Raw genomic sequence first — 14317 nt, forward strand, 5'->3', positions numbered from 1 at the left:
AGGTTATTTGTTGAGTTTATGTGTATACAAAACCCTTGCAATAAATGTGTCTTAAATGAATGAAAAGCATACATGCTCTGGATACAGAGCATAGTGTGGGTGATATGACTTGTATTCTGCTTACAGAATTCCACGTATTTAGTTTTACAATGTCAAAGCCTTTTAATATAAATCAAAACGTTCCCGTATTTCTGCAATCTATGCGCAAAATTATAACGAGTTGAGTTCTAACAAAGAACGTATTACATGCTGGGTAGGCTGATAGAGTAAACTATGATATGAATATGAATATGAATATGATATGATATAAGGTATACTGGTCTGTCCGCGAGGAATATAGGCTATTAATGCAAAGCGACGGCCTATAGCCTATACATATTATTTAATGTTTTCATAAGCGTAAAGATACAACAGCTAGATTAATGATCAAGTTAGTTTACTGTATGCAGGCTTCGCAGGGCTGTGCCATGTGTTATTATATATGCGCAAGTTACTGTTGGCTATGGCTGCTATTATATGTAATTCATAAAGGCTACCTAATACTGACAACAAAATAGATTGTATGCCTCTAGTACAAATCATATTATACCCGGTAACCAATCGAACTAAACGAATAAAGGCATTCATATTCCAGCATGGTTATGACACACCAACGCCAAACAGTGGTTATCGAACGGTCTTTATTAGTATTTTGAGCTGTCCAGGCAGAATTGCAGCAATGGTCTTAGGGAGTGTGACGTACTTGGGTACGTAGGTTGAGCATTACCATTATTCCTGTATTTATGACACCATCTGAACATCAGGTTAGTATATTTATTGTGTTGTCTGTTATGTGTGGTGCTGTGTCATCTCCTAATTTCTGTCTCTATTCACAGATGCCACTCATCTCCCTGATTGGATTGGCTGCATCTGATTGGTGCACCTTGGAACATGCAGGGGAGATGGGTGGTTAATAGAGTGGAGATGACACAACATCGGGGCGCCTCACTCTGTCAGTTGACACTGATAGAGTTTTGTGAGGTGGCCAATTCTTGCCACTGTGGTGGAATTGATACTGTGCTTGTCTACTGTTTTGTGTGGATTAAAGTACTAGTACATGTACGTAGATATTGTTGGCCTCTGCGCTACTCCTTCCTTGGAGCAAGTATTCTCTTGTTGGCTTTAGGCCTAGTTCCACTGAGAGTGGAACTGTACCTTTGGGTACCTTTTGATTTAGTTCTCTTATACCTCACTTTGTTTGTTCTCCAATTACCCTTTCCCCTTTGTGTTTGTGCTGTGGGTTTCAAGCCCCACGATAATAAATATCATTTACTATTTGGAAACAGTGGGTTTAAATCCCTGCTTTAATAAATATCATTTACTATTTGGAACAACGCCTTGTGTTATTTTCTTTACCTGCCTGGGACCGGTGCTTTAAAAGCACTACTGGACGGGCTGGTTTTCACATACAGCCCGTTCCAGCTTATTCTATATTGTTTTGTGACATTGCTATGTGACATGGGGGCTCATTTCCGGTCTTTCATGTCCTTGTGACATGGGGGGCTCAATGCCGGTCTGCTGTGTACGTTTGACATAGGGGCTGATGGTATCAGGTAAAGTGGCGTTGTTGTTTATTAGTATTTATGTATCCATGCTGTGTTTTATATAATAATTAACCATTCGTGTATGCTCTTAACCAGATCTCTTTTTTCTACCACATAGGTAACTGGGGGGGTCACCTGCTTGGCTAGAGGGTGGGGGGCACGAGTCGTGATTCCGGTGGAGTGCGCAATGAAATCGGTAAGCGACTGAAGATATGTGTAGCCTTTTCATCCAGGTAGTGGAGTAGTTTAGCTGGGATAGGCTAGAGTAACACAGGTGACTCCTAATTGAGTGGTTAGGAACATTTGTTATTGTTTTCATTTGGTAGATGTGGTCAGTTTGATTGTTTTGGTTAAGAGGTATAAAAACGGAATGTGTCTATTATTATTGCGCACGGTCATGGTTAACTAAGTGAGGACGTGATATATATATATATATTTTTTTGTGTATCATAGTCACGCAGAACGACATATTATGGCGGCGTCAGCGTTTGTTTTTGAAGTCTTCGTGGCGGATCCAACAGAGGATCAGGTGGAAGGTTGCACTAAGGCGGAATTATGCCTTATTGCTAAGCATTATGATATCACTGTGCAAAGTTCCCAGTCCAAGGCTGATATGAAAGCGGCTGTAATAGCGGGGTTAGAAGAGCAACAGGTGTTCAGCACGGCTCGGGGAGTAGTGAGTCATAGTGACTCACTGTTGAAGGACCAGGGAGGTAAATACACTGGCGATAAATCTCCCTTGCGTGATCTTGACCCAGAGGGTGGTGCTATTAGGAAGAATGGTAGTACGCCCAGAGTTGAAAGTGAGGGCGCGGGCGATTCAGATAAAGGATCCACGTCTTCTGACCATACGCGCTCTAGCCTGCGTTTTGCCCGTCTCCAGCTGGAGGAGAGAGCAGTTTTGCGCAGGGAGGAGAGAGACAGGGAAGAGAGGGATAGAGAGGAGAGAAAGGAGGAGAGGGACAGACTGGAGAGGAAGGAGATGGAGGAGAGAGCCGGGCTGGAGAGAAAGGAGGAAAAAGACAGGGAACTTCAACTGACAATAGAGAGAATGCGGTTGGAAGCTGGTGGTGGTAGTGCTACCTCCTCTCCAGCTGGGGTTTCCCCGGCTCACTTCAATATCAGCCAGCACGTTAATCTGGTACCCATGTTCCGAGAATCAGAAGTAGAGGCTTATTTTTCTGCTTTTGAGCGTATTGCACAGGCTCTGCATTGGCCGGAGGATATGTGGGTAATTTTACTTCAGACCAGGCTCACTGGCAAAGCCAGTGCGGCGGTTGCGTCATTAACTATGGCAGACAGTCAAAGTTATGAGCGGGTGAAGAATGCTGTTTTACGTATGAGTTGGTTCCCGAAGCATATAGACAGCGTTTTCGCTCGCTCAGAAAATCCCCTTCTCAAACAAATACAGATTTCTCCCGTGAACAGAGGAATCTTTTTGAACGATGGTGCGCGGCGAGTAAGGTGCAGGATCTTGCAGCCATGAGCGAGTTGGTACTCATGGAACAATTTAAACTCTGTATGCCCGAACGAACCGAGCTGTATCTGAATGAACAGAAAGTGTCTACTCTCCAAGACGCTGCTGTTTTGGCGGATGATTTGGCGTTGACGCACAAACATGCTTCGGTGCGTAACGATACTGTGTGTGTTAAAAACGGTGCGTTTCCCTCTCGGGAAATACCATTTCGGGGAAATGGCGAGCGTGCGTATCGGCCGCGCTCGCCTCCGTCTGAAAGGAGACATTGTAATTATTGTAGGAAGCCAGGTCATTTGGTGGCGGACTGTTATGCATTTGTGCGCGATCGGCAAAATACTGACAGGCCAGCTCAGGAACTAAAGGTGGTGGGGTTGATCAGCACTGTCTCACGCCCTGGGCGGGAGAAACCAGACAGTTGTTTTGATCCTTTTATATCTTCTGGTTTTGTGTCACTGTCGGGTAAAGTCTGTGACCAGCGCGAGGTGAGGATCCTTCGTGATACAGGTGGTTCACAGTCCTTTATGCTGGCGGATGTATTGCCATTAAGTGTGGAGTCGTCTTGTAATGCAAGTGCTATTGTGTGCGGGATAGAAATGGGCTACACGCCCGCTCCGTTGCATATGATACATGTGAGGTCAAAACTGGTCACAGGTTGTTTTCCCGTGGCGGTTCGTTCCTCTTTTCCGGTAGCCGGGATTGATTTTATCATGGGGAATGATATAGCTGGGGGAAAGGTTCAGTGCGATGCGTTGATTGAGCATTCAGCATTCCGGCCACGCTCGCCGCCGTCTAGGAGACCGGTGGTGTGCAATTATTGTAAAGAGACAGGCCATGTGGTAAAAGGTTGTCGTACACTGAGGAAGCGACAGGACAAAAGAAAGTCAGCCAAGAAACCAAAAGGTGTGAAGGTTGATTTTGTCATGGGGGACAACAACAAGTTCGCTGGGGAGAGTGTGATCCCTGTAGTGGAGGTTGAGAAGGCTCCATTGGCTGACTTGTGTTGTGATAATGTTGATAATAATCACCCCAATGTGTTTTCTGCTTGTGTTGTCACCGAGGCACAGGACGGAATGGGAACTCAAGTTTTGTCGTTGAGTGACTCTGTCGGTGGCGAGGCATCTCTCGTCGAGGACAGGGGGCCATCTGTTGGAGAGATGGAAGAGGATGCTGTAGGTGGCGTTCAGGGGAAGCTGGTAATTCCTGAACCATCTATTGGAGAGGTGATGGAGGTTGCTGTGTGTAGCGTTCAGGGGGAGCTGGTAATTCCTGAACCGTCTAATCTATCTATTGGAGGGATGGAGGACGTATCAATATCACTACCACCTAAAGTTACAGTCGTCAAGCAGGGTCACCCGAGCAATAAAACTCTACAGCGAGCTCTAAAGCGGTGGAGGCTGGAAAGCGAGCTCTGAGGCAGTGGAGGCTGGGTGTGTAGCTGACCATGTGCATTTGACATGGTTTTTTGTGAGTTAGATCTCACCACATTTTGAGACCGGTTTGCATTCGGTAGCCGCTGTGTGCTACATGCAGTTTTCAATGACGTCACTGCGCGTCTATTTTTGCATACATGCTTTGATTGTGGGAGGAGAATTTTTTTGTTGTTGTTTCTGTTCTCCCTAGTGTGTGTACTAACCTCATGTTGGGTAATAAGTAATAATGTTTTGCTCACCCTGCAGGTTCGCTCTTATGGGGGGAGGTGTGACGTACTTGGGTACGTGGGTTGAGCATTACCATTATTCCTGTATTTATGACACCATCTGAACATCAGGTTAGCATATTTATTGTGTTGTCTGTTATGTGTGGTGCTGTGTCATCTCCTAATTTCTGTCTCTATTCACAGATGCCACTCATCTCCCTGATTGGATTGGCTGCATCTGATTGGTGCACCTTGGAACATGCAGGGGAGATGGGTGGTTAATAGAGTGGAGATGACACAACATCGGGGCGCCTCACTCTGTCAGTTGACACTGATAGAGTTTTGTGAGGTGGCCAATTCTTGCCACTGTGGTGGAATTGATACTGTGCTTGTCTACTGTTTTGTGTGGATTAAAGTACTAGTACATGTACGTAGATATTGTTGGCCTCTGCGCTACTCCTTCCTTGGAGCAAGTATTCTCTTGTTGGCTTTAGGCCTAGTTCCACTGAGAGTGGAACTGTACCTTTGGGTACCTTTTGATTTAGTTCTCTTATACCTCACTTTGTTTGTTCTCCAATTACCCGTTCCCCTTTGTGTTTGTGCTGTGGGTTTCAAGCCCCACGATAATAAATATCATTTACTATTTGGAAACAGTGGGTTTAAATCCCTGCTTTAATAAATATCATTTACTATTTGGAACAACGCCTTGTGTTATTTTCTTTACCTGCCTGGGACCGGTGCTTTAAAAGCACTACTGGACGGGCTGGTTTTCACATACAGCCCGTTCCAGCTTATTCTATATTGTTTTGTGACATTGCTATGTGACAGGGAGTCGTTGATATCTGACCATCACCATGTACAAGTCCGCCAGCCTTTTATTTATCCCATAACACACGTTGTGTCTTCTTGTTTGACAGTGCCTCAGTAAACAATCTCGCTCGTGGAGTTTCTCATAGTTCGCTCGGGTCAGTCCATTATTTCACATCCCATGGGGGGTGTTTCATGACCATATATGGATAATCATGCACGAGCATTGGCGGTAAGAACAAAGAGGTATTTATCAACACGGAGGAGCGTAGGACCCGTGTACGCACAGTTGATAAATCCCAATATTTCTGTGCGTACACACATTCTAAATTCTGTGATTACGTATGAAAATAGAACACTTTCTAAGAATTGTTGATAAATGAGGGCCCTGGACACTGTATTCTGAATCCATCGACCACCAGAGACAGTCACCTCAATCAACTGGGGCCTACCTGCATATGTGCATGGTGTCTTAAGACTGTGGTTTAGGGATATTAATGCTTAGAATGATCATGCTACTTTCTGCCAAGTATGAAATTATGGTGTATTAATGATTGATTTATTGTTCTACCTAGTACTTGAGACTGTAGTTTGGTGATGTTGATGTTTTAAATTACCAAGGTGTGTGCCAAGAATGGCACAAAGGGGGGAAATGTGAGTGTAATTTCATAAGTTCTCCACATGAAGTCATGCTTATGCTTGCTACAAGACTCTTGCTACAAAACACTGCAGCCATTCATTATACTCAGAAAATCATGAGCAGGGGTGATAAGGTTTGCAACATCCAAGGTCAGCATGTTCCTGGGAGAGGGGCCCCGATTCATCAGAAACCTGTCTTCCGGATGCCCATATAAAACTTGACCCAATCAGAACTATCCTCCCAAAACTAAACGAACCAATGATACATCTCTATTCCATATGTTTATAAACTAATACACTTAGCTTTTGTTTTTACTTTTGCTCTGACAAACCTGTGATATACACTCTGGCAGACTAAAAGTCCCTCCATGGATGTACTGTGTACCTCCTTTTTCAAATAAACCAACATGTGAGTATTCAGAACCTTTATCTCCTTGCTTCATTTGATTACTTGATTCTTGTCTGACCTTGTTACTGTTTGCTATAATGCCGGGCGAGAACCATCGTGGTCTGTACATTTAGATGTGCTCATAAGGCCTGTCCTGTGTTATTCTGCATTCATTAACCAATGATGACCAGTCGAAATCCATGACACTGTGCACACCGCCAGCCAATGGGAGAGGGTCTGTATTGTCTCTGTATTGTCTCTTTCCACATCAAAACGGTAGGCAAGGCACCTTGGTTGAGAAATGCAGGCTTCAATCTATGTTGTTTAGTCCATCTGTTCAGTACTGTTCAGTACTGTTTCAAGATGCACAATGAGATCTTCTGATAGAGAATTGTTGAATAGATACACAAATGTTCTAGAATGTTAGATTATGACATCATACTGTGACATCACAAATGTTCTAGAATGTTCTATTATGACATCATACTGTGACATCACAAATGTTCTAGAATGTTTGACTATGACATCATACTGTGACATCAAAAATGTTCTAGAATGTTCTATTATGACATCATACTCAATCTATGTTGTTTAGTCTATCTGTTCAGTACTGTTCAGTAGGCTACTGTTTCAAGATGCACAATGAGTGATAAAACCCCAGAGACTAAGAAGGGCCCAGCTAAGTCCAAGAAGAGACCACTGGCATCGGAGCCGCCTGTGCCCACAGGCCGAGGCCAGAGCAAGAAGAGCGGGGCCTCTGGGGCCTCTCCCACCCAGAAACGGAAGAAGGCAGACTCCCTCCCCGGTCTGAGCAGCGCCACTGGGTCCCTCCCCAACCGCACCGAGGGAAGATCAGCAAAACCCACCAAGCTGGCATCTAAATCGGCCGCCTCAGCCAAAGCTGGGTGTAGCACCGTGACGGACTCCTCCTCTTCTGCCTCCACCTCTTCCTCTTCCTCCTCCACAGGCACCAACAGCACTGCCCCACAGGGTGCCCGGGTCAAGCAGGGAAAAGACCAGAACAAGGCGCGCCGGTCCCGCTCTGCCTCAAGCCCCTCCCCCCGCCGCAGCACCCGTGACAAGGAGCAGGCCAAAGCTGCTGCATCTTCTAAATTCGAGTGGGCAAAATTCAGCCCCAAAGTCAACCTGCCAAAGCCCAAACTGTCCCTGCCTGGATTCTCCAAGACTGAAACCTCTAAACCTGGGCCCTCAGGACTACAGGCCAAACTAGCAAGTTTGAGGAAGTCCACTAAGAAGTGCAGCGAGTCTCCTCCAGCAGAGCTCCCCAGCTTTCGGCGGAGCACGCGGCAGAAGACCACAGGCTCCTGTGCCAGCGCCAGTCAGCGCGGCTCAGGCCTGGGCAAGTGCGGGGCAGCCGAAGCTCGCCGACAGGAGAAAATGGCAGACTCCGACAACAACCAGGATGGGGCCAACTCATCAGCCACTCGCACTGACGAGGCACCGCAGGGGGCTTCAGCGTCTAGCTCAGTTGCTGGAGCTGTAGGTATGACCACCTCTGGAGAGAGTGAATCCGATGACTCTGAAATGGGCAGGCTCCAGGCCCTGTTGGAGGCCAGGGGTCTCCCCCCACATCTCTTTGGGCCTGGCATGTCACAGCTGTTCCACAGGACCATAGGCAGCGGAGCCAGCTCCGAGGCTCAGCAGCTGCTGCAGAGCCTGCAGGCCACAGGCGATGAGTCCCAGCAGCTCCAAGCCACCATTGAGATGTGCCAGCTGCTGGTGATGGGCAACGAGGAGACACTGGGGGGATTCCCGGTCAAGAGCGTGGTGCCTGCTCTGATTACATTGTTACAAATGGAGCATAATTTTGACATTATGAATCATGCCTCCCGCGCTCTCACATACATGATGGAGGCACTTCCTCGATCCTCTGCTGTGGTGGTCGATGCCATTCCTGTCTTCCTGGAAAAGCTTCAGGTGATCCAGGTCATTGACGTAGCGGAGCAGGCACTGACTGCCTTGGAGATGTTGTCAAGGCGACACAGCAAAGCCATCCTGCAGGCTGGTGGGCTTGCTGTCTGTCTGCTGTACTTGGAGTTCTTCAGCATCAACGCCCAGAGGAACGCCCTGGCTATCGCAGCCAACTGCTGCCAGAGCATCACCCCAGACGAGTTCCACTTTGTTGCTGACTCTCTGCCACTGCTGACTCAGAGACTCACTCACCAGGATAAGAAATCCGTCGAAAGCACTTGTCTCTGTTTCGCCAGATTGGTGGACAACTTCGAGCACGAGGAGAACCTTCTGCAGCAGGTGGCCTCGCGGGACCTGCTGACCAACATTCAGCAGCTGTTTGTGGTCACCCCTCCTGTGCTGAGCTCTGGGATGTTCATCATGGTGGTCCGCATGTTCTCCCTCATGTGCTCCAACTGCCCCTGCCTGGCCGTGCAGCTCATGAAGCAGAACATAGCGGAGACTCTGCGCTACCTCCTGTGCGGTGCATCAAATGGTAGCTGCCAGGAGCAGATTGATCTGGTTCCCTGGAGCCCTCAGGAGCTCTATGAACTCACCTCCCTCATATGTGAGCTGATGCCCTGTCAGCCCAGAGAAGGCATCTTTGCTGTGGATGTGATGCTGAAGAAGGGCAGTGCCCAGACCACAGAGGGAGCCATCTGGCAGTGGAGGGATGACCGGGCTCTGTGGCACCCTTACAACTGCATCGACAGCCGCATTATTGAGACGGCCCACCAGAATGGAGAGGACGAGATCAGCTTATCCACCTTGAGTCGAGTCTACACCATCGACTTCAACTCTATGCAGCAGATCAATGAGGACACAGGCACGACACGAGGTATCCAGAGGAAACCTAATCCTCTAGCCAACCCCAATCCAGGGGCTCACCAGGAGGTACGGCGGGAGGATGCGCTGGCCCAGCTGATGAAGGAGGACCCTGAGCTGGCCAAGTGCTTCATCAAGACCCTGTTTGGGGTCCTGTACGAGGTGTACAGCTCCTCGGCTGGCCCTGCCGTCAGACATAAGTGCCTTAGAGCCATCCTCAGGATCATCTTCTTTGCCGACGCAGAGCTGCTGAAGGATGTGCTGACGAACCATGCTGTGTCCAGTTCCCATGTGTCCCTTTACAGTCACATTGCCTCCATGCTGTCCAGCCAAGACCTGAAGATTGTAGTGGGTTCTCTGCAGATGGCTGAGATCCTAATGCAGAAGCTGCCTGGTGTCTTCAGTGTCTATTTCAGAAGAGAAGGCGTGATGCACCAGATGAAGAACCTGTCTGAGTCGGAGACCTTCTTGGTCACCAGTCCCCCCAAGGCCTGCACCAGTGGCACTGCCAGTTTGTGTACCACAACTATCAGCACTGCCACCACTACAGCAGCGTCTAACGCCACTCCTGACCTGGGCTCGCCCAGCTTCCAGCACAGCATGGACGACTCACTGGACCTCAGCCCTCAGGGGCGGTTAAGTGACGTCCTGAAGAGGAAACGGCTGCCCAAGAGAGGACCCAGACGGCCCAAGTACTCTCCTCCGAGGGATGACGACAAAGTAGACAATCAGGCTAAGAGCCCCACCACTACTCAGTCCCCCAAATCATCCTTCTTGGCCAGTCTCAATCCCAAGACATGGGGTAAACTGGGATCCCAGACGAACAGCGCCAACTCTGAGCCCTCTCGCACGGCAGGGGTGAGTGGCCTGGCACAGGCCCCACCCAAGGACTCCATCTCCAACAACAGGGACAAGATCAAGGCCTGGATCAAAGAGACAGCCAGTAAATTTTTGGAATGCTACTTTAACTCCGAGAACATGGACGGCACCAACCCTGCCCTGAATGTACTCCAGAGACTCTGCACAGCCACCGAGAAGCTCAGCCTGCAGGTGGATGGTGGTGTGGAGTGCCTGGTGGAGATCTGCAGTATCGTATCAGAGTCTGACGTGTCGTTGTTTGAGATCCAGCACAGTGGGCTGGTCAAACAGCTGCTGATCTACCTGACCTCCAACACGGACAGGGACTTGATCACCCGCGATGTGCGGCTCAAGAGGTTCCTGCACGTCTTCTTTGGCTGTCCGATTCCTGGGATGGAGCCTGCAGGTCGCCTGGATCCGTCTGATAACGGTCCTCTCCTGGCCTTGGTGCACAAGATGAACAACTGCCTGAGCCAAATGGAGCAGTTCCCTGTCAAAATGCATGACTTCCCCAGCGGCAACGGCAATGGTAGCAGAGGCTCTCAGGCACTGAAGTTCTTTAACACACACCAGTTGCAGTGCCAGCTACAAAGGCACCCAGATTGCACTAATGTGAAGCAATGGAAGGGCGGTCCAGTGAAGATCAACCCCCTGGCGTTGGTGCAGGCCATTGAGAGATACCGTTACGGGCGAATCAGAGAGGAAGATGAAGACAGCGATGATGATGGTTCCGATGATGAAATTGACGAGTCGCTGGCCGCCCAGTTCCTGAATTCAGGTAGCGTGCGCCACAGATTGCAGTTCTACATCGGTGACCACCTGTTGCCCTACAACATGACTGTGTACCAGGCCGTGCAGCAGTTCAGCCTCCAGGCAGAGGAGGAGAGGGAGTCCACAGACGCCGAGGCCAACCCGCTCGGACGAGCGGCCATCTGGACCAAAACACACACCATATGGTATAAGCCTGTGAGAGAAGACGAGGACGGCAGCAAAGACGCAGTGGGAGGGAAGCGTGGCCGAGCGCAGACCGCCCCCACCAAGACCTCGCCTCGCAACGCCAAGAAGCAGGATGAGCTGTGGCACAATGGTGTGTGTCCCAGTGTCGCCAGTCCTTTAGAGACGTACCTCATTTCGGAGCCACCAGAGACCATAACCTTTGATGACCCCTCTTTAGAGGTCAACCTGCTGCTCAGGGTCCTGTACTCCATCAGTAGATACTGGTTCTACCTGTATGATAGTGCTGCCTGTAAGGAGATCATCCCCACCAGTGAGTTCATCAACAGTAAGCTGACCACCAAGGCCAACCGGCAGCTGCAGGACCCGCTTGTCATCATGACCGGCAACATCCCCACCTGGCTCACGGAGCTGGGCAAGACCTGCCCGTTCTTCTTCCCCTTCGACACACGGCAGATGCTCTTCTATGTAACCGCCTTCGACCGCGACAGGGCCATGCAGCGCCTGCTCAACACCAACCCTGAGATCAACCAATCAGACTCTCAGGACAGCTGGGTGGCACCACGTCTCGACAGGAAAAAGAGGACGATAAACCGCGAGGAGCTGCTGAAGCAGGCGGAGTCGGTCATGCAGGACCTGGGCAGCCCCAGGGCCATGCTAGAGATCCAGTATGAGAATGAGGTGGGCACGGGTCTGGGCCCAACCCTGGAGTTCTACGCTCTGGTGTCCCAGGAGCTGCAGCGGGCCGACCTCGGGCTGTGGAGGGGTGAAGAGGTCACCCTGGCCAATCCTAAAGGGAGCCAAGAAGGGACCAAGTACATGTTCAGCTCCAGAGGACTGTTTGCTGTTCCCTTTGGCAGGACGACCAAACCAGCACACATTGCCAAAATCAAAATGAAGTTCCGCTTCTTGGGGAAACTGATGGCCAAAGCCATTATGGACTTCAGACTGCTGGACCTGCCCCTGGGGCTGCCCTTCTACAAGTGGATGCTGAGGCATGAGACGTCCATCAGCTCCCATGACCTGGTCAACATCGACCCTGGTGTGGCCAAGTCCATCCAGCACCTGGAGGACATCATCTGCCAGAAGAAGAGGCTGGAGCAAGACCGTTCACAGACGAGGGAGACCTTGCAGCAGGCCCTGGAGAGCCTCAACATGAATGGATGCTCAGTGGAGGACCTGGGCTTGGATTTTATCTTACCTGGGTTCCCCAACATCGATCTGAAGAAGGGGGGCAAAGACGTCCCTGTCACCATCTACAACCTGGAGGAGTACCTCAGGTTGGTGGTATACTGGACCCTCAATGAAGGCGTGTCGAGGCAGTTTGAGTCGTTCAGGGAAGGGTTCGAGTCTGTCTTCCCCCTGCACCATCTGCAATACTTCTATCCAGAGGAGCTGGACCAGCTGCTGTGTGGCAGCAAGTCCGAGACGTGGGACGTCAAGACGTTAATGGAATGCTGTCGGCCCGACCACGGCTACACACACGACAGCCGCATGGTGAGGTTCCTGTTTGAAGTGCTGAGCAGCTTCGACGCCGAGCAGCAAAGGCTCTTCCTGCAGTTCGTCACTGGAAGCCCCAGGCTGCCTGTCGGAGGATTCCGGAGTCTCAACCCTCCTCTGACCATCGTGAGGAAGACATTCGAGTCCACGGAGAACCCAGACGACTTCCTCCCTTCAGTCATGACCTGTTTCAACTACCTGAAGCTCCCAGACTACTCCAGCATAGAGATCATGCGTGATAAACTGTTAATCGCGGTCCGCGAGGGCCAGCAGTCTTTCCACCTCTCCTGATCGCGCCGCGTCTCACATTCAAAATGCCTTCTACAAGCAACCCATGAAGTTATGACTTCCCTCTAATTAATTTTTTGTTTTTGTTTTTTTTGTAATCACATACATCAAGGCAACGTGTACAGCCTTCTTGTTTAGAGAAAGCAGCTTGGAGAACATTTTTACTTCAGATATATATTTGCTGCCCCCGTCTCCTACAAAACGGAAGGCGTTACATGACTCACAGAACTTAAAAAAAAAAAAAAGCTACAGTAAGTGTATTAGTTTATAAACATATGGAATAGAGATGTATCATTGGTTCGTTTAGTTTTGGGAGGATAGTTCTGATTGGGTCAAGTTTTATATGGGCATCCGGAAGATCCGGGGCCCCTCTCCCAGGAACATGCTATCCTTGGATGTTGCAAACCTTATCACCCCTGCTCATGATTTTCTGAGTATAATGAATGGCTGCAGTGTTTTGTAGCAAGTCTTGTAGCAAGCATAAGCATGACTTCATGGGGAAAACTTACAACAAAGCAGGGGTGATAAGGTTTGCAACATCCAAGGTCAGCATGTTCCTGGGAGAGGGGCCACGATTCATCAGAAACCTGTCTTCTCGATGCCCATATAAAACTTGACCCAATCAGAACTATCCTCCCAAAACTAAACGAACCAATGATACATCTCTATTCCATATGTTTATAAACTAATACACTTAGCTTTTGTTTTTACTTTTGCTCTGACAAACCTGTGATATGTACTGTACACCTTTTTCAAATAAACCAACACGTGAGTATTCAGAACCTTTATCTCCTTGCTTCATTTGATTACTTGATTCTTGTCTGACCTTGTTACTGTTTGCTATAATGCCGGGCGAGAACCATCGTGGTCTGTACATTTAGATGCGCTCATAAGGCCTGTCCTGTGTTATTCTGCATTCATTAACCAATGATGACCAGTCGAAATCCACGACATTCTTTGGTGTCAGAAGTGGGCGCTGACCGTTTCCTGCCTGGTGCAGACAGTCTCTTACCGGGGTCACACCCCCTCGCATCGCTCTGCCACAGCCACGCCAGGACAGTGAGAGAGTCTGAGGGTATCCGTCTGTCTGCACCGGCGGGGCGGGCCAGCTTCCTCCCGGCATCTCACACAAACGTCACTAATATCAGGGATAAGCAGGAGAGGAGCAGTCTGAATATTTCATTCTGTGTGTGTGTGTGTGTGTAGTCACAACTACTTTGATATTTACTTTAGTAGTTAGTGTGTGTGTGTGTGTAGTCACAACTACTTTGATATTTACTTTAGTAGTTAGTGTGTGTGTGTGTATGTGTGTGTAGTCACAACTACTTTGATATTTACTTCAGTAGTTAGTGTGTGTGTGTTAGGGTTATGGTTAGAGTTAAAGTTAGTTA

General features: G+C 49.0%; 1 protein-coding gene across 1 annotated transcript; it reads left to right on the forward strand.

The window, feature by feature from the left end:
- Positions 1-7172: 7172 nt before the first annotated feature.
- LOC311238048 (E3 ubiquitin-protein ligase TRIP12-like) lies at positions 7173-12929 on the forward strand (the record flags this gene model as incomplete). Its single annotated transcript, XM_084326012.1, has 1 exon — positions 7173-12929. The coding sequence occupies one exon, from the start codon at positions 7173-7175 to the stop codon at positions 12927-12929; it is 5757 nt and encodes a 1918-aa protein (XP_084182138.1).
- Positions 12930-14317: the final 1388 nt, after the last annotated feature.

Source organism: Notolepis coatsorum, assembly GCF_963971535.1.
Source record: "Notolepis coatsorum genome assembly, chromosome: 12".
NCBI classification, from domain to species: Eukaryota; Metazoa; Chordata; class Actinopteri; order Aulopiformes; family Paralepididae; genus Notolepis; species Notolepis coatsorum.